The sequence below is a fragment of the Centropristis striata genome, chromosome 6 (genome assembly GCF_030273125.1).
Source record: "Centropristis striata isolate RG_2023a ecotype Rhode Island chromosome 6, C.striata_1.0, whole genome shotgun sequence".
Taxonomy (NCBI): domain Eukaryota; kingdom Metazoa; phylum Chordata; class Actinopteri; order Perciformes; family Serranidae; genus Centropristis; species Centropristis striata.
In genome coordinates this window covers 9313372-9333084 of record NC_081522.1, presented here as the reverse complement: position 1 = coordinate 9333084, position 19713 = coordinate 9313372, and the positions used below count along the sequence as shown (strand labels likewise).

General features: G+C 39.7%; 1 protein-coding gene across 1 annotated transcript; it reads left to right on the top strand.

The window, feature by feature from the left end:
* Nucleotides 1–289: 289 nt before the first annotated feature.
* pik3c2g (phosphatidylinositol-4-phosphate 3-kinase catalytic subunit type 2 gamma) lies at nucleotides 290–19613 on the top strand. The gene is made up of 33 exons (XM_059335689.1): nucleotides 290–416; nucleotides 839–1348; nucleotides 1483–1562; nucleotides 1792–1949; nucleotides 2623–2737; nucleotides 2818–2929; nucleotides 3666–3736; nucleotides 3913–3976; nucleotides 4136–4261; nucleotides 4901–4931; nucleotides 5938–6121; nucleotides 6278–6400; nucleotides 6716–6844; nucleotides 7802–7916; nucleotides 8023–8156; nucleotides 8923–9111; nucleotides 9948–10041; nucleotides 10176–10270; nucleotides 10406–10586; nucleotides 10698–10805; nucleotides 11477–11569; nucleotides 12115–12244; nucleotides 12347–12483; nucleotides 12646–12815; nucleotides 12941–13097; nucleotides 13208–13317; nucleotides 14269–14437; nucleotides 16143–16261; nucleotides 16392–16488; nucleotides 16582–16645; nucleotides 16805–16884; nucleotides 17009–17134; nucleotides 18844–19613. Exons 2-33 carry the CDS (start codon nucleotides 923–925, stop codon nucleotides 18994–18996), a joined length of 4140 nt encoding a protein of 1379 aa, XP_059191672.1. The 5' UTR covers nucleotides 290–416; nucleotides 839–922; the 3' UTR covers nucleotides 18997–19613.
* The last annotated feature ends 100 nt before the right edge of the window (nucleotides 19614–19713 follow it).

Sequence of the window (19713 nt, the reverse complement as noted above, 5' to 3'; positions counted from 1 at the left end):
ATGTCTCTATCACATACATTACAAGTCATGTTTATTCATTTAATATAAAATAAAGTTTGCAAGCAGGAGTAAAAACTGCACAATGGAGTGGTGGTGTATTGTGCTTTAATGAGAGTCAAAACTTTAAATAATATTAACTTAAAATGTGTCTCAATTTTTGTAACTGTAAGTGCAAACTAACTTAACAACCAAAACATGCAAAGAAGTAATGTTCTCTTTCCTCCAGCAGAGGGAAAGTTGTTGTGGGCTGCAGGAGGAGGAGGAGGAGGAGGAGGGCCAGTGGGAGGGCTGAGGAAAGACAGATGGGAAGCTTTCCAGATCTTACAGGTCTAACTAGCTGAGCATGGCTTCAGTCAGGCATTCACCTCGTCGAAACAGGATGGATTAACAGGCACACGGCTAAAAGAGCTTTAATGGTAAGTTGCCAACAAAAGAAAACACCAAAATACTTTGTAAGAAGATTGAGATTGATATTTGGAGCTAGTGTGAAGTTGTGAATGTTCTTTTAGTAAAATGTTAGATCCTGAGTGTGTGAATGTGAAAAGTCTATTTGTCTTATGAATCATGTTTTGACAGATCTCATGTGATGATGATAATAATGGTATTGAAGACTTTTGTTTTGTTTCACTTTTCACAAGGGTGCTATAAATATAGTGGCGCGCACCAGTAGACTTCCTGGTAAGATTTGAAAGGTTGTTAATTATTAGACCAGCGTTTGCCCATAGTTTCAGTTAGACTCCAGTCATAAAACAGCTTGCTTGGCCTGTCTGCAATAACACACTCACACACTAATTTAATGAATTCCTAATTCTGGTTTTCTTTTCTTTTTTTGTTATAGGACCACATAGTTCTACATTCTGCAGAGGACTACGAGGATGTGAGAGTTTAAACCAAGAGGACTTGTACCACTTCCTAAAATGTGATGGATCCCCCTCAAAGGCAAAATGGAACGATCCAGGGTCAAGATACTGATGACCCGCCAGGAATACACATTTACGAGTCTCTTGATTCCCCTCTGAGAGATGAAACCAATTTGTATGAGAGCACCTTGAGTGGACTCATAGCCCCAACTCAGTCCCAACCAAAACGCCTAGACCCTCTCAGGGGTCAGGGAGGAGGAGGTCCTGGGAATACAGACCAACAAAACACTAATGGGCTTCCCCCGGTCCCCCGCCGTCCCCCTCCACTCAGAGTCAGGCTTCCTAGTGCATGTTTGCCGGGGAGACACGGCCTTGCACCCCCTCCAGTTCCCCCTAGGACACGAATACCCCTCAGCAGGCAGTTTTCTGTTGTACTCACTGAGCCCACAAACAAAATGAATCGTTCCAGGACAGAAATAGACAATCATGTGAGTACATCTTGTAGTTTCTCCCTCAGCGGAGACAAAGACTTCTTTGTGATTGAATCAAATGACCCAGATTAAAATGTGCAGTATCAAAGTAAAGACCTAATTGTGTGGTTTGTCTTTTTTTTTAACGTCAGGACCCATGGGCCATCAGACTAACAGACACTCCACAAGGCAGCACCAGGACGCTGGCATGTTTTTGTGCTGCTACTTCCAAGTGAGAGTTCATGGAAATGTGTTTACATATATACACAGTAGTTGATTTTTCAACATGATCCTTTTGGCATGTAAATGCAAAATAAATGACTGTGATATGTGTTAGCGACATTCGTGACATTACTGAACTTTTTTGTACTCAGTGTTTCGTTTATATGAACTTTATATTTCATCATCATACTGTCAGTTCTTCTCCGACAACCTGTTTGTTTCTTTATGGTTTCTGTCAGACTAATGTCACGGTACAGGCATGCAGACAGTGTCCACAACTCCGGTGTGGTATGGAGTCGGTTGTTACAGATCCACCCTGCCCTGCTGCAGCAGGTGGAGGTGACCGTCAGTGTGGCCAACGAGTGGGGCGACCACCAGCTCCCCCTCCCCACCACAGGTGAGATTAACGAACACTGTACCACAAAAGTTAGCAATGTAATGCCACAGTCACGTACTGTATTATAAATGTAGTTTAACTAAAATGTTATACATTTAAATTCAGAAGGCTGCCTTTGATTTGTCACACCTTAAATAGTAATATAGTAATATCAGAATAATAAGGTAGGTAAGGTAGCGTTAACTTAATACTGTACAGTGTTTGCTGTTTGTAGTTGCCCTATTTCATCTGTTTGATCAATACCACAAATTAAATAGATGAATTACAGCTGGAAAAATGTACTTATAAGTATCAAAAATAATACTATCTATATAGTATATACTATATATACTATATAGATACTATTATTTTTCATTTACATATCTCTCATTCTTATTAGTACATGGTGACCTTATGTAAACCCTATTAGAGCTTTGCACAAATCCAACCTGACAGGTCTAATCAGTCACATAAGAAAAGACGGCATGTGCAGGGTTTCTTACATATTATTAAGCACAATATTCTACAATATAATCTAATAGTTTGTGTTGTATGTGAAGTTAACTACATCTGCCAGATAAATGTTGTGAAGCAGAACTATAAAGTGCAGGGTTGTTATGTGCTACAGTATTTGATGACACACTGCAGGTGTTGGCAGAAGAGTTTGGACTCTGAACTCTCGTGTTTTATCCAGTGAACAGGACAGTGAAGAGTCTGATTGATGAGATCTTCCAGCTGCTGGACCTCTCTCCCAGCACAAGTGGACAACATTGTTTAAAACTGTGTGACTCTGATGAGTTTCTCCGAAAGTAAGTTGTTTGTCTGTGAGCTGCGATGTTCTATTAAACATTGTGTGTTTCCACATTGATGGTTCAATTCCTCTCGTCAGTGAAGAGCTGCTGGGTATGCACGAGACTATTCAGATCTACTACAAGTTTAAACTAGTCGTCCCCCTCCGACTGCTCCGCATGGACAACCTCAGAAACAGCCTCAGCAGGGACGTAAGTCATTCAAGCTCCTTCTCTGTTCCCACCTACACTGTAGATTATTTACCGAGAAGGGGTTGGCCTGTCTGCAGTCTTGAAATACTGCTTTCACAAACACCTGGCCTGGCCCCTAGCCAGCTTGTTATCATCAGGGCTATTGTAGCTGTAAAAACCTCCACCCTGAGTTCTTGACGTTGTTCTATTTACATATCACGTCATGGCTGGTGGCATTTAGCCATGATGAAATAGATTAAAGGTGAATCTTAAGTTATCTTAGACATTTTATTGATTCTACATGCTTAACCCTTAATAGGGCACTCATTGAAATACTTGCAAATTCCAAATTTCAACCCTAAAGAATATTGGAGGATATTACATACAGCCAGAATGTGTAAAAAAACATACGAAAATAATATTTTGAGAAAAAAGTTTACGAGATTAAAGTGGCAAATCTACGAGAAAAAAAATTTGCAGATTCATGAGATTTAAAGTGGTGAATCTGGGAGAAAAAAGTTGCTTTTTTCTCACTTTTGTCTCGTAAATCTGCAACTTTTTTCACACAGATTTGCCACTTTAAATCTCTTAAATCTGCAACTTTTTTACTTGTAGATTTGCCACTTTGATCTTGTAAATTTGCAACTTTTTTCTCGAAATATTACCTGAAGTTACCAAATATAGTTATTTGCCTGATAAAGGGTTAATATAAATTACCACAGTCCTACACAGTATTTTAACCTGTTTCTTTTCTCAGGAGGAGGACGACAGAAGCTTGTGCCAGCTCTACCAGCTCCTGCGTCCCGTCTGTGTCTTTAGCGCCTGCAAGTAAGATGCGTCCCACATCAGCTGTGTGAAATGGTTTCACTGTCAACGTCAACTGTTATTGTGGGTCATGTGTAAACCAGTATGTGTTTGTAGAAAACATAAGGAAAGGTAGCTTTGCTTTGTGGTTTCTTTTCACTTTGGCACATGTGTGTGTTTAACCTTTCCTCCTATTTCAGGTTGAGCCTGCAGAATCTTCTCACCAGCTACAACAGAGAGGTGACAGAGCTAATGAGAACTAAGGTCAGTAAAGAGGAGATCCAGCAGTGACTGACTGTGATTCTTTGCATTTGTTTTACTGTGGGGATCACCACCTGATGATAATTCAGATGCATCAGTAGGAGGAATGTATCCTCAGCTGACTATCTGTGTTGTTGTTTTTTAATCTCGTCGTGTCTACAGTCTGGGATGAACGTGAATGTGCTCGTGGGCCGTGTTCGCACCATCAGCAATCTCCTGTGTGGGCTCTCATGTCAGGAGCTGGAGGACGCTATTGGCAGGCTCAACAGAATCAATCCCATTCCACTGGTAGGATAACACATTTCATTTATATGTGCAACATTCTCCGTACAATGCTTGCATATTCAACTGTTGACTCTGTCTACATTGTATATAATGTTCCTAAATTTTCTTTTCTTTTTGTTTAAATTTTTAATACTTTTTATATTTCTACATGTCTAAATTAATACCTTTTTATATGTCTACTTGTTTAAATTGTAAATTTGTAATACTTTTTTTTTTACATTTTCTACTTGTTTAATTGTTAATACCTTTCTCATATTTCTAGTTTATACTGCTTGTTTACGATTTATTGTTATTTTTTGTTGAAGCTCCTCTCTGTCTTGCTATCCACTTTGCTGCTGTAATTATGGAAATTTCCCTGGGGCTAATAAAGGAAATCTTATCTTATCTTCCCTTTACATTTCATACATTCATACATTTATGAAACATTTCTTTGGATAAAGAGCTACTTTTAGTATAATCATACAGTGCAATCACTTTTTGAGCCCTTTTTAACAATATAATTATGTACAAAAGATAATCATAAAAAAAGATTATGTATAAAAGATATTGTGACACAAATTATGAGTTGTGGAACAAAAAGAAAAACCTCCTCATGCCTTTGATCAACAATACAAAGTTGTCTTTCCTGAATCTTTTTTACAGAGTCATGATGAGATGTTTGAATGTGAATCCGGTGAGTAGCTGATTACATTACATTACATTACATGTCATTTAGCAGACACTTTTGTCCAAAGCGACTTACAATAAGTGCATTCAACCTGATGGTACTAGACATAGACCATAGGAATCAAGTAAGTACATAACTTTAAGAGCTAACTGTCATCGCTAAAGGAGTGCTATATGTTAAAGAAGAAAAGAAGAGAAAAGAATAAGAATTTTTTTTTTTTTTTTTTTTTTTTATATGTTAGGTTAGGTGACCATGACTTAACCGAGATATTGTTGGAAGAGATAGGTGTCGGTAGGGAGCTCGTTCCACCATTTGGGAGCCAAGACAGAGAAAAGTCTGGAAGTGGTTTTGAGGCGAGTTGACCCACGCAGGGTGGGAGTCGCCAGCTGTTTGGCTGATGCAGAGCGTAGAGGACGGGCAGGGGTGTAGAGTTTGACAAGGTCCTGGATGTAAGTAGGACCTGAACCGTTAGCAGCAGAGTACGCCAGAGCTAGAGTCTTGAAGTGTATCCGTGCAGCCACCGGTAGCCAGTGGAGGGAGCGGAGGAGGGGTGTTGTGTGTGAAAATTTGGGAAGATTGAAGACCAATCGAGCAGTTGCATTCTGGATGAGTTGCAGAGGTCGGATGGCTTTGGCAGTCAGACCTGCCATTAGGGAGTTGCAGTAGTCCAGGCGTGAGATGACCAGTGCCTGGACCAGGACCTGAGCTGCCTTCTGGGTGAGAAACGGGCGGATTCTCCTGATGTTATGCAGCAAGAATCTGCAAGATCTGGTAGTGGCGGTGATGTTTGTTGAGAGGGACAGTTGGTTGTCAAGAGTTACACCAAGGTTTTTGGCGGTTTCTGTGGAGACAACCACTGTGTTCTGGACAGTGATGTGGAGGTCAGGGGTGGGGGAGCTGATACTCAACTACAACAATACCGTGTGTGTGTGTGTGTGCATGTGTGTGTGAGAAGTTTGGTATTTTGACATTATTTCGATTGTCTAACTGATGTTTGCTCTCTGTATTCCAGCCATGCTCATGCTCCACAGCGCGCTGCTAAAAGTGCTGCAGATCTTTTTTGATAATTTCCAGTCAGACTTCAGAGGTCAGGAGGTCACCAGCAACCTGCAAATACTTGACGTTGATGCCAACACTGAAATCCTCCAGTTTAATATTTCTACTCTCTACCAGCTACAACCTAACTGGTTGGCCAAGTATGTGTGCAGTCACGGTCACACAAAGAAACACATTTTGATACGCGTGTGCACATGTACTGAAGCTAATTTGTGCACACTGATGAAATGTTTACAACATCTCTGACAAGAGCAACAGGTTTTTACTGCTCTCTCCTTGCTCTTCATTATTTTTAGTTACGAGAGCTTCTCTCTTTCCTGTGACCTGACGCACGGTGAAAGAAAGGTCTGTGACACAGGCATTTCTGAGAATATCAGCACCGCCTTGTCCTACGGAAACAAGATCCACTGTAACCGCATGTAAGGACCAGATCTTTTAGTGTCTCAGACTGTCATTGTTAGTGTATCACCTTCCTCTTTCCTTGTTCACACAATTACAGTTATGTAAACCAAAATGAAAGTAGCAGCTCACTGTCTTTGCTTCTTGAAGCATCTGATCCAGGCTCTCTGTTTACTGCTCTGTTGTAAGTGTATGTGTATTAGAAATAATCCATATTAGTTCATTTAAATGCATATGGCCAATAGTAGAAAGTTATGAGTCAAGAAAAGAAAACTAAAGGAAAAAGATTCCTGAGAAAAAAGAGACATGTAATGACTGTATGCTTTTGATTTCAGGATGGTGTTCCCTGTTCCAGTAAATCAGCTGCCGTATGAGTGCATGTTGACATTTCGCCTCAAAGGCTCCAAGCGAGGCAAGAGCCCCGAGCTGATCGGCTGGGCTGTGCTGCCTCTTTACAGCAACAGGTAGGTTGTTCATACTGTTTTCACAGTGGCAACAAAAAAGTGGCAATTTGTTGTTCTTTTATATGTAATTATTTCTAGTAAAATGTTACTTTTCACTTTTTATTAACAAAGGGCCGAATCACTGAGGAACTAGATTGGCAGCATATTGCCTGTTAAGGATTTAATACCCCTGTGTCAGATGTTTAATATTTACTTAAGTGCAATTTTTATTAACAGGGCTAGAAAGCCCATTCTATTGTTTTTTTGTTTTTTTTTTATAACTATTTTTTTTTTTTTTTTAAGGACATTATAGTATTTTTTCCACATTCCAAGAACAAAAACATCATTGCTTTTTGAACGAGTGTGCCTGGCTTTTTATTTTCATGATATCAATGGCATAAAATAGTCTGAACAGTCTTAAAATTATAATAATATAATTTTATCACAATTATTTCTGGACAGAAAAATATGGTCCAACAAAAGCACTTAACATGACAGGCCCACCTGCCTGCAATACTGCGTGACTCCATCAAAGCATCCAAATTTAAGTAACTTTATCCATCAAAGGAACCACTTTTCTTTCCAATTTTGTCTATTTGTTTCCATATATTATAATTATACTTCTTTGTCACGTAGAGCACAGCTTCAACCCTTTAAATGTTGTGAATACTAAAGACTAAAGATGCCAAGGTCTTATCCTGCTTTATGAATTAAATTGCTTTTAAATCACTTAGTGTGGATTATGTGATTTTGTCATTCATAATAAATGTCTTATGTGTTTAAGGCTGATTTGATTTAGTATATCAATTAATTCCAAGTGCTATATCCATGTGAAAAAATGTTTTCATTACTTGTAATTTCTCATTTTCTTGGACAGTACTTCACAAACATTATTTAAACTTTTTCTGACAATGTCCTAAGCTCTTAGGCACAATTGTATAATTAGTGACATGTATTCTATGCACCTTGTGTGTGTAGGACTCTGGTGATGGGGACCGTCCTGCTCAGTATGTCCACACTGACTGAGCTGCCTGCTCCTCCCTCCCCTGCCCTGTGTGACAGCCATAAACAAGCCATCGGGGTCATACTGCAGGTGAGTAACACAACTCTGCCCCCTGTTGACCAAAACACAAACAACACCACATTGCATGCTCAGTTCAGTCATTCATCCTCCATCTTCACCATCCATCTTTCCCCAGCTCGAGTTTCAAGAACAGTTTATGTGGAAGTATCAGAGGCCCATCGCCCTCCCGGGTTCAATCATCTTCACGCAGCCTTGTGTGGCAGTGCAAGAGAAAATGATGGCGCTCTCTAAGAAGCATTGCCTCTGCTTGTGAGTAGAAGAAAACAACATTAATTATATTATAAATTATTGCACATTTATATGTCCTTTCAGTGGTGGAGGAAGTACTCAATTCTTAATTTAGGTAAAGGTATTATCAGCAAAATGTACTTAAAGTGTCAAAGGTAGAAGTACAGTGCAGTATAATGATCCCTGTTATTGTTTTACTGTTATTATGGTGTTATGGTGTTTTTGGATCAGTATTATGTCTGCAATGTGTTGCATTTCACTGCCGTAGATATTTAAGGTTGGTGTAATTTTTTACTGCTTTATATACTGTTGGGAAGTTAAATTTACAGCAATGCATCATATTCTATAAGATAATCATAAGTGCTACTGTCCTGTGAGAACCACAGATCTCTCAAAAGTCAGCTTTCATGAGCTCAAATAAAACCCAGAACCTATTTTCAGCTTTGTGGTGATGCATTTTCCAACTGAGACAAAGAGAGCTTTTAAAGAGCTTGTTTATCATAAAAAGTAGGAGAATTTTCTTAACACATTCAAAAAGGTACATGGTTTTCACTGGACAGGAAGAGCGTGAAAAAGTGTAAGCTGAAAAATAACTAAGTTGTCAGACAAATAAAGTGGAGAAAAAGTGTACCGCTGAGATATAGTTGAGTGATAGTTTAAAGTAGTATAAAATGCAAATACTAAAGAAAAGGAAAGGATTTTTTGTCATGCATAATATTGGACATTTCTTTTCGCTTCTTTGCCTGTGTCCCTAAACACATTCCTTACATTGTCTCTCCTTCTGCAGTCTAACAAAAAACGAGAAGGCTTTCCTCTGGAGTAAACGTCACTGCAGTGACAAAGGAAGTACGTTCCTCCACCTGCTGCTGGGTGGAGCCCCCCAGTGGCAGCCTGAAGACTTGACAGAAATCTATACTATTGTTGATAACTGGCCCATCCATCTACCAGAGGAGGCCCTCTTCCTGCTCAGTGACAGGTAGGATACACTTGGTTCACAAACAGAAATATGGAAACATGGAAGCAGTCATTGTGCAAAGCTGCAAGGACCAAAGATAACATACAACACTGTAGTTGTTTGTCTGGTAATGCTGCTATTGCAGAAGCATGTCTGCATCTTCTTAGCGGGAGATGCAAAGTACAGTATTTAGTGATGTTTTCAACACATTATGTCTGTCCATTCTATCCAAAAAACATAGCTGATAAGCTTAAAAAGTTAAGTATTAAATATATTTATAAATCCCAGAATAAGTGAAGTTGCACAAGAGCATGCAAATGACCTATAAAGAACAGAAAATGCTGATAGCAAAAGGGGATGAAGGATGATTGGATTTACAGACAGGTACAGCATGCAACAGTACGTCCTGAAGGCAGCGACCAGGTACATTATGTATGCTCATTGATTTTTCACAAAAACAACTCCAATACCTCTGAGTTTCCCTCTGGCTGTTTCTGTCCTTTTGGGACCAGCTTTGGGACCAAACTCGCTGAAAAAGAGCAAAGCGAGTGCAATTCTCAGAAGCCCAAGAAGTTCATCATTCCTCTTTGTGCTTAAATACCACCTTAACTATTTGCCAAACATGATTATTTATAATAACTGACAATTTAAACACTCTCATCATGTACTGCATCTTCTCTGTGACGTGTTTGCCGGATTGTCCGAATTATTATTTAATTCTTAAGTTGTAGTGCTGCTTTTTTCAAAGTAGTAGTTTAATGTGGTTTTGTAGGGAGAAGCAGACCAGTAAACCAAAATTACAAACATGATCCAGGCCTCCATTTGTCTTGTTTGGTGATTTAACATATCCTTTTTAGTTTTCATGATCAGACTGTGCGGAAGGCTGCAGTTCAGTACTTTGAACAGATACCAGATGGAGAGCTGGAGGTGTTTCTGCCACAGCTGGTTCAGGTAAGAACAAAATACATTTTAAACTCTTCACATTCAATATTTAAGGTGGTTTAAGCTATCAGCTTTTAAATATGAGAGTAGGTGACACATTCTGTAGATTCCTCAGCGGTTTGATCAGTCATCCTGTCCTGCAGGCTCTGAAGAGTGAGTGGGAGCTGGATGGACCTCTGGTGATGCTGCTGTTGGAGAGGTCACTGAAGAGCATTCCGATTGCTCAGCAACTGTACTGGTGAGCTGACATCAGACTGAGGGGATGTTGTTTTCTTCATTCACTTGAAAATTCACCGTGTTTTGATGCTTAGTGTTCTCCATGCAATATGTGCAGGAAAATTGTAAAATGTATGAATGTTTTACATGCTGGCAGGCTGCTGGAGGATGCCCACAGTGACCCTTACTACCAGAGCTGGTTCAGTAAGATCCAGGCTGCCCTGCGGCACTGTTGTGGTCGGGCACTGAGGCAGGAGCTGGAGCAGGAAACCCGGCTGGTGTCCGTGCTCGTGCAGGTGGCTGAGAAGGTTCGCACTGCCGATAAGGCTCGACGTAAGGTCGGTAAATAGATCTCTTCGTCACGCATTTATTTATTTAATCACTAATTGGCTCATAATTTGCATGCATTTTAATCTGTTCACTCTTTGATTTTGTGCATTTCTCTGCAGCATGTTTTGAACAAAGAAAAGTGGAAGATTAATGACCTCTTCAAAGATGGGAAGGGCTGCTGTCTGCCACTTGATCCTGCAGTCAGAGTAAAGGCGTTGGACGTGGATGTAAGATTGTTACACAACACATTCCACCTTTCTGTCATTGCATATTATAAATCCAATAGACACGCAGTGCTATAGCATTTCAGTGTGTTTGCTTTTCTGCAGTGGTGGAATGTAACTCATACATTTACTCAAGTACTATATTTAATACATTTTAAGTTACTTGCACTTTACTTGAGTATTTCCATTTTATGTTACTTTATACTTTAACTCCACTACATTTTAGAGGCAAATATTGTCCTTTTTACTCCACCACATTTAGCCGATAGATTACGACAGGTTACTTTTTAGGTCGAGATTTAACATGAAAAATATGATACATTTAAAGTGATTACACATGTTTTTAAATTAAACCACATAACATAATATTAAGTAGTTAAAAGTATCCCTATCTAGACAAAATTAAAATGCTGCTTACATTAATGCATCAATAATAATAATCCAATAATATATTTGGAATATATAAAATGTTCATGCCATCTTCATAACAAGTACTTTTACTTTTGATACTCCAAGAGCTTTTTGATGCTGAACTTTTGTACTTTTACTTAAGTAAGTTTGGAATGCAGGAACTTGTAGTGGAGGAATTTTGCAGTGTGGTGTTAGTACTTTTATTTAAGTAAGAGATCTGAATAGTTCTTCCACTGCTGCTCCTCTGATGTGTTAACATACAGGCCTGTAAGTTCTACAACTCCAATGCAGCTCCTCTGGGGATCTCATTCACCGGTTCCGACCCTCTGGCCAAGAACATCAGTGTCATCTGCAAGGTTGGTAATATAATTTGCTGCTTTATTGAACCACACTGGGCCTCAGGCAGGAACATTTTTGTATTACCATCCTAAATTTCTATTTCTTTTTTCTTTGAGGTTTGTTTTCCAAGTCAAAGAGCTCATTTCAACCGTTTTCAACATGTCTAAAATTCCCCCATAAGACTGCCTCTCCTATTCTGTTAATAGGCAGGTTTCATTCACAAAAATATCACCAAAGAGTGAAAAGAACACTGCAGAGCCTCTAATCCTGCTGTCAGAAATCCGCAGAGCAAAACAGAACAAATTTAGCAGTGTCAGTAGTCACATTAGAGGACTTCTTTGAATATTTCCTGAGCAATAGAAAATATTAATAGTGCAGCTTCAAACAACGTGTTATCAGAGCAGTGGCGTACTGTGACAGACATAAAGAGGGAAGGGTTTGAAATGAAGTTAAAGGCTAACTTGTGAATGCTTGTGACGTGACACTTTGGCTGTCATGCTGAGTCAAAACACAACCTTTTTTACTGAACAATTTTCATCACTCAGGTTACTGTGTTGTTCAGACAGGAGATAACCTGCGTCAGGACATGCTGGTCCTTCAGATCGTCCGTGTGATGGACACCGTTTGGCTCCAGGAGGGACTGGACTTGCGCATGATCACCTACAGGTGTCTGTCTACTGGCACAGCTCAGGGTCAGTTTATATGGTTTCAAAATACACATTAATATTTCCCTTATTTTATAAATCAGTGGCTGTAATTCATGTATTTTTACGTATATTTCATGTGGTTTTCAGGCCTGGTGGAAGTGGTTCCAGAGGCAGTGACTCTAGGGAAGATTCAGCAGGAGTGGGGTCTGGGTGGCACCCTTCGAGAAGACACACTAGAGAAATGGTTCCACATGTGGAATAAAACTAAGGAGGGCTATGAGAAGGTTAACACCACTACAAAACCTTTATAACTGCTTGCAAGCTTGAGCGTACACTTGAACATTCACTTTAGCTCATTGCACTGGGTAACACTATGCTGTGTGTGTGTGTGTGTGTGTGTGTGTGTGTGTGTGTGTGTGTGTGTGTGTGTGTGTGTGTGTGTGCAGGCTGTGTTGAACTTCATCCACTCGTGTGCAGGGTGGTGTGTGGCCACCTTCATCCTGGGGATCTGTGACCGCCACAATGACAACATCATGCTGAGACACAGCGGGCACATGTTTCACATCGACTTTGGCAAGATTATGGGCAATGCACAGAAGTTTGGAAGCTTTAAAAGGCAAGTTAATAAAAAGGCATGCAGCAGTGAAAAAAGAGGCGTTTTTGGGAGATCCAGAAACTGAACATTTTGACAATGATGTCAATTAACAAGAACCTTCCTCCGCTCTTTTTTTGCAATGATAGGGACCGATCACCATTCATCTTTACCTCCGAGATGCAGCACTTCATCACAGGCGGAGGGCAGAAGCCTCAGCGCTTGCATCGCTTTGTGGAGCTCTGCTGTGAAGCTTACAACATGATCAGAAAGCGCTCTGCACTGATACTCAGCTTGTTGGAGCTGGTGAGACCTTTACTGAATCACATCGTTACAGTAACAACCTCATAGCTACATCTGAGAATAGATAATATTACATGAAGCACCTTTTCCTTAATGATGTGTGTGGTTTCCAGATGCTGCGGGCAAGAATGCCAGAACTGAAGGATTGTAATGACCTGCAGTACGTCCAGAACAACCTCAGACCTCATGACACGGACCTGGAGGCCACATCTTACTTTACAAAGTAATTTAATGCACAACACAAAAATACACAGTCTCCCTCTAACTTAGCACATTTTTAAAAAAATATCTTGCATCTTTCACTGTATCATGTCATTACTGTACAGCAGGTTTTCAGTCCCCATTAATTATATCATCATATTTTCTTTAAAAATTGTCAATTTTAGTAAGAACAATCCATAAATGATAGGTTAAGACCTTCTTTATAACATACACACAGAATAATTCAAATTTATAAAATGTTTTACTGTACAGACCTTTTTTGGTACATGTGCTTGGTTTCACTATGTGCCCAGAACAGAGTTGTCATCTTCTACAAGGACTATTTCAATTCAATTATTTCAATTGTATGTGCCCCTAAAATAATTTTCCACCCTGTTAGTTAGTCATTTGTCGCCTTCCAAAAATAAGAGATTCAGAAAATTTTAGTAATTGACATTGTTTTATTTTTGAAGGGAACTCAAAGAAGCAAAGTAGGGGTGAGCTTATACATTCACTCATGTCTTTTTTCATGTTTCATGGTGTTAATGTGTCCGTCACAATCTTGAAGTTCTACTCTGTTAGGCTTAAATATTAAGAAAGTTGGTCTGAAACATTTAAAAACACTTCTGATCTGAGTTCTAAATGATATGTTTATGTGTTCAGGCTCAGCTATCTAAATCTGGAGCTCTCATAAAGCTATGGCCAACTTATCTCAAAGTTTAACTCCTACCCTGTTCCCACCCTGTTTTATAGACCAATATGAACCAGTCCACACATAAGGATCATTATTTTAGCCTGAGATTGGTCAATGTTCGCTGAGATTGGTCACTGTTTTCCTGATGGTTAAACATGTTACTATCCTTATATAATTATAAAGTAAAAGAAATCTTTAAAAAATGTTTTTAAGTTTTGAGGCTGAAATTTCTGCAATACAGGAATGACACAGTAACACTTTGTATCCCTCCTGATGTAGGAAGATCAAGGAAAGCATGGGCTGTGTCGCAGTCAAGTTTAACTTCCTGACACACAGCATGGCTCAGGGGAAGAAACAGGATCCACGAACCCGGGACGGCATCCCCGCTCCCAGCACCAACATCCAACAAGCTGTCATCCAGGGATTCACCGTCAAGGGAAAAGATGTGGTGAGGCTGCATGTTGCTCTTTGTGCCGTGGTTAGTCAGACGGAAAATACTGGTGTTTATATTCATAATGAGATGCCACTGTTGCCTAATGCACCACAGAGCTTTGTGTTAGATACAATAGCCAGGGGAGCTGATGAAACACCTGGAACTGCTGGCAAGTTCACACATTTGTTCGAAGAGGAATAACCCCTGGCACTCCTCCTACTGTGTGTATTGGGTCTGCTGTCACTTATGGCCTCCTAAGCAGCAGTGCACTGTTTGTAAAGTCTTTCCCTTACTCCCCAGAGTAGAGCAGGGAGTGTTACTGATGTTTGTTGGCATTTCACTGCTCTTTGATCAGATTAAGCCTCCTGATGTCAGGTTTAACTGTTTGGGGGCAAAGGTGGAGCACCTTGTCAGACAGCAGAAGCACAGAGATTTTTCCAGTTGCTCAGAATCGGCTTGCAGCTCAATTTCTGGCACTAACAAGTATCGTACATTCAGGTAAATACACAAAGAAAGTATAAATGATATAAGCATGTGGGAACTCTTAACTTAACCCACATTCTTTTTAATTTAAAGTGTCTTATTATGGAGTCAGGCCACTATAAGCCCTTTAAAACAACTTCAATGCTGTCTGTTGAAGTCTATTGGAGGGGTGAACACTACAAGATATTCCCTCATTTATATGTGTTACCTTCATTTATTCAAGTAATCTCACTGAGATCAAGAGAGAGAGATGTATAGCAGATAGAAAGCATACACAGCCAGATATAACAGAAGGACATATGGCATCAGAGACAGTCTCAGACATAATAAATAGATTTGAAGATTAAAGTTCATATTAGATAATTTTGTCTTTGTCCAAAATCTTTCATGATGAGTGTTCAACTCGGTTGAGATCTGGTGGGTGTTAAGTCCAGCATGAGCTCCAACGCCTCAGGTCGTAAAGACCTTGATCTGGCCATTATGTGCATTTGTTTGGTAGCAAGTGTAAGAAAGGTGCAACTAATTTTAATACTATGTTACTTTTTTAAATACAGCTGTGAGCAGGATCTATAGTGATGAGATAACATATGTATTTTGTCTGTTATCTATCACTGTACCTTTTTTTTGTTATTTGGTCATTGTTTTTCTTTATCTCTTTGCCCAAGTAACAGCCATCACCACAAAATAAACTAAATGTTTTTCTAAAGAAAAATCTCCTCATACTTTCTTTTAAACTGGCTTAAATACAGCTCACTACCTGAGAAAATGTAAACATAGCCTCCTCCGGTTTGCGTGTAAAAATACCTATATAGTAAAAGCCAGTCTTCTAACTGATGGTCTTGTTTGCTTATGTAGGTCATACAGATAAATAAGTATTAAACAAAGACTGTTTCATAGCTATTATTGTAATATTCCTGGGTTACCATGATGTTAGGATTTAATTTACTTCTTTACATCTACATTTCTTAACTCAGTACAAACAAAATATAAAATCAGTGGTAATGATTCTTTACAGGTGCTTGAGAGGAAATTATCCCTTGAGCTACCGCCTTTCCAAGAGATTTTTAAAGATACATTTTTTCAAGGCATTTTCATGCTTATTTCATGCATTTTTTAATGTGCGGGCCAGGCACCATAGAGCACTCATGGGAAATCCATTGTGGATCCTGGGTAATTAACAGTCTCTCCTCATATATTCACCCTGCAACCTAATGAATTAGTTTTGTTTGATTTGCAGATCTATGACTTGAGAGTAACCATTCATGATGGTTATCTGCACAGCGAGAAGACTTTTGGGCAGTTTGAGTCGATACATAAGCAGCTGCAGAAGTACTTCATTGAAACTATGCTGCCTCAGTGAGTGAAGTAAAAAAACACACTCCTACGGGTCACATACCATGGCTATTTTATTTTTTGAAACACTGCTTCTGTTTTTCCATAATAAAGACATAATTTGATGCGTGTCTTAACTCCTTCTCCATTATAGATTTCCTCTGTGGTTTCATATGTCTTTCACCCCTGGCAGTCGGATGGCTCAGCTGAATAAATACCTGAAGCAGCTGTTTGAGGGACCGTGCAAGGGAGTAAGTTCCTCTTGTCACTGGTTGATTTCTCTCCATGATCTCTTGTTATACCTGGCTCTGACTTGCAAACCTGCCTCGCTCTGTCACTTGCAGAATGAGTATGTGTGCAGCTTGTTCCTGGATGGCCCCAGCACAGTTCAAGAAAGTGTGGTGACAGGTAATTCCCAGCTCTTAAATAATAAGTGGTGCACTGAAAAAAAGATTATGAAAGATTGCAATGGGGGGGAAAGGCTCAAGGTGATATTTAGAATTTTTATAAGAGAGTATAAGACGTCATGTGGCGATTTTCTGACACTGATGCGCTGATCTATTGCAGGAGCCCGTCCTCAGATCCAGCTCAACATTTCTTACTCTAACTGTAAGCTGTCGGTCTTGGTAAAACACCTGAAGAACATTGTGAGTCTCCTTCCTTCCTAACAACAACAAAGCACACATCGTGCATGTGAACCTTCTCATGAATATTTTATGCTGTGTTCTCAAGTGCAGGTTGTCCCTTCTGCCCTTTTCCTTTTTGCAACAGAAGCAGGCAAATGGCTCTAACCCCGACGCCTACGTGGTCACACGTCTGAGACCTGACCCTCAGCAGCACTCCAAGAAGAAGACGAAGGTGGTCCGAAATAATGACAATCCCACCTTCAATGAACTGGTACAACTTTCATCCTTCCGTCTATCTGTTCATGATGTAGCACAGTGACAGCTTCCCTTGGTTTTCCGGTAGATTACTGTTTTTTTTTTGTTTTTTAAGATTATTTTTTTGGCATTTTACATGCTTTATTGAAAGTGAGAGACAGATAGAAAGGGGGTGACAGAGGGGAGGACATGCGGCAAAGGGAGTTCAGGCCGGATTCGAACCCGGCTCCACCGCAGCGAGGACTGTAGCCTCTATACATGGGGCGCCTGTGTAACCCGCTACGCTACGGACCACCCCGGTAGATTACTGTTTAAAGAAATTTTAGTTAAGTCCATGTATCTACATATATAGATATATACTGACAATATCAAGTCAGATGTATTTACATCCTCCTGAAACCTGGAATAAATATAATAATAATAATAATAATATATTTTAATATTTAGATTTTAATTTTATTTAAGTAATTGGGATGTAAGAAACCTATCATATTTTTTCTAAAAGAAAAGATACCATATCCCTTGTAGTGGAACTCATTTCCGACATTAAATACATAAACTGCCATGATTTGGTAATTGATAGCATAACAAATTAGTTTTAATCCTTTCTAACTTGATGAATATTGGAAACAAATAGAAGACTAATTTGGAAACCTGCTCCTCTGCTTGGCTGTCCTCCCCGTCGTCTGGTGACAGCTCAATATTCCAATCTCCCTCAATAATTTTAAACAAAATCTTTTCTGCCTCTCTCAGTGTTTCCTGAAGTTTGGAGAATGGTTGAAAATTAAAGAATCAAGTCCCAGTGTCCCTCACAAAGGATATGGATTAAAATATGTATTTTGGAAGTATTGAACCTAACATACACTTATAAAATCATAATACAATATCGCTTAGATTAATAAAAAATAAAAATAAAAAATAAAAATTAATATCGCTTAGTAAATAAAAAATGACATGCTTATGAAAAACAGAAAGAATGGATCTTTATAAATCGGATCACTTATTTCCCTTACTGCCATAAATTGTTTGTTGCAAATCTCGCCAGACGATGGGCTTTGTTACTCCCCATGCGTGTTACATCACTAGAAAGCCCAGGATGTTCTTTTCACAGTACAGTAGGACTCCGATAAACTGCATTCATGGTGTCTGAAATAGTGGCCTCAGTGTCATGACAGAAAACTAATATAAATTGCTGGGTCTCAGGAGGATAAAGCCCAAAATCACAAGTTACAAACTGTTTAGCATACAAAACTTTTTATCCATAGACCCTTGATTTTGAAAAGGAAAAACAACAAAGGAGAGATCCCCTCTACGGCCTAACATAACTTAAACATTAATCACATTTATAAATGCTGTTTCGTTCAAATCTAATTTCTTTTTTCTACATCCATTGAGATGTAGTGCTGTCACTCAAAAGTGATTATTACACAAAGTTAGAGTGAATGTCTAATGTGTGCTCTGCCTGCGGCGCTGCTCCCCCCGCTGCGTGAGTCTGATCTTTGAGTGCTGAACCCCGCGGACTCTGACCAGTAGCCTCCAACATACTTAACATTCTCTTATGATCTTTTTTTATGTTGCAAAGTGAAGCCTTTGCAGAGCCAAATGGAAGGAAATTAAAAGAGAAAATGTCAGAAGTTTCAGATAAAAGCCAAACTATGCCGCAGAAATATTCTCAAATTACTGCATGCAATGAATGTAGCTAAAATATCTGCCTCTTATTCACAGCTGGAGTACAATTATGTCCCACTGCTGTATGGGATGGTGCTGGAAGTGACAGTCAAGAGCAAGAAGACTTTCGTGGCTGCAACCAACATTAGACTGGAGAAGGAGGTGCTAGACAAGGAGACTTGGTTTCCCCTCGGGAACTGTGCAATCTGACCTCAAAGAGCTGCATTGTGGGCCTGCTGCCAGCAGAGGGTGCAACCACACTAATAGAGAGGATCGATCAAGTCAAAGATTTCTTCGACTCTATGAATGAGACAAATTCACCGGAGCAGGGGAATGTGCACTCTCATTTATACCTATTTATCAGATGACCTCATTCCAGAGCTAAATATGCTGCCACTGGATGGAGTTTTTGGATGACGTTACAAGACTGAGTGAGAAAAAAAGCTCAGGGAAGGAGACTGTTTACTGTGTGAAGCATCGTTTATCTTGTGCCTTTTTGTTTTTAAATGTCAATCAAATGCAGGACAATTTGCTAATTAGTCAGATTTTTTTCGGATGTGGCCGTGGTGATGGATGAAGGAAAAAAAACTTTTTATAATTATCATACTTGCACTTTTTTCGTTTGTACTTCAACTTCAAACCAGTCCTTGTGAGTGTGTGTGGTCGGGACTGTCGATGTGACAGATTAAAGAGGAGGTGATGCAGTGGTGCTCGGGCTGCCTGTCTGATACCTGATCAGACTGAGTGTGTTTGTCCCTTTGGGCTGTGTCAACTGGATGTCCTTGACCAGTGGAATTGGAGGCAGGAGGGAGAGGGGGGAGAGGAGGGAGAGGGGGGAGAGGGGGTGGGGAGTCTGTGAGCAGGATGACAACTCTGCCTCTCCAGCCTGGGGGTTGAGTTAACACCCCCCCTCCACCTCTCACTCCG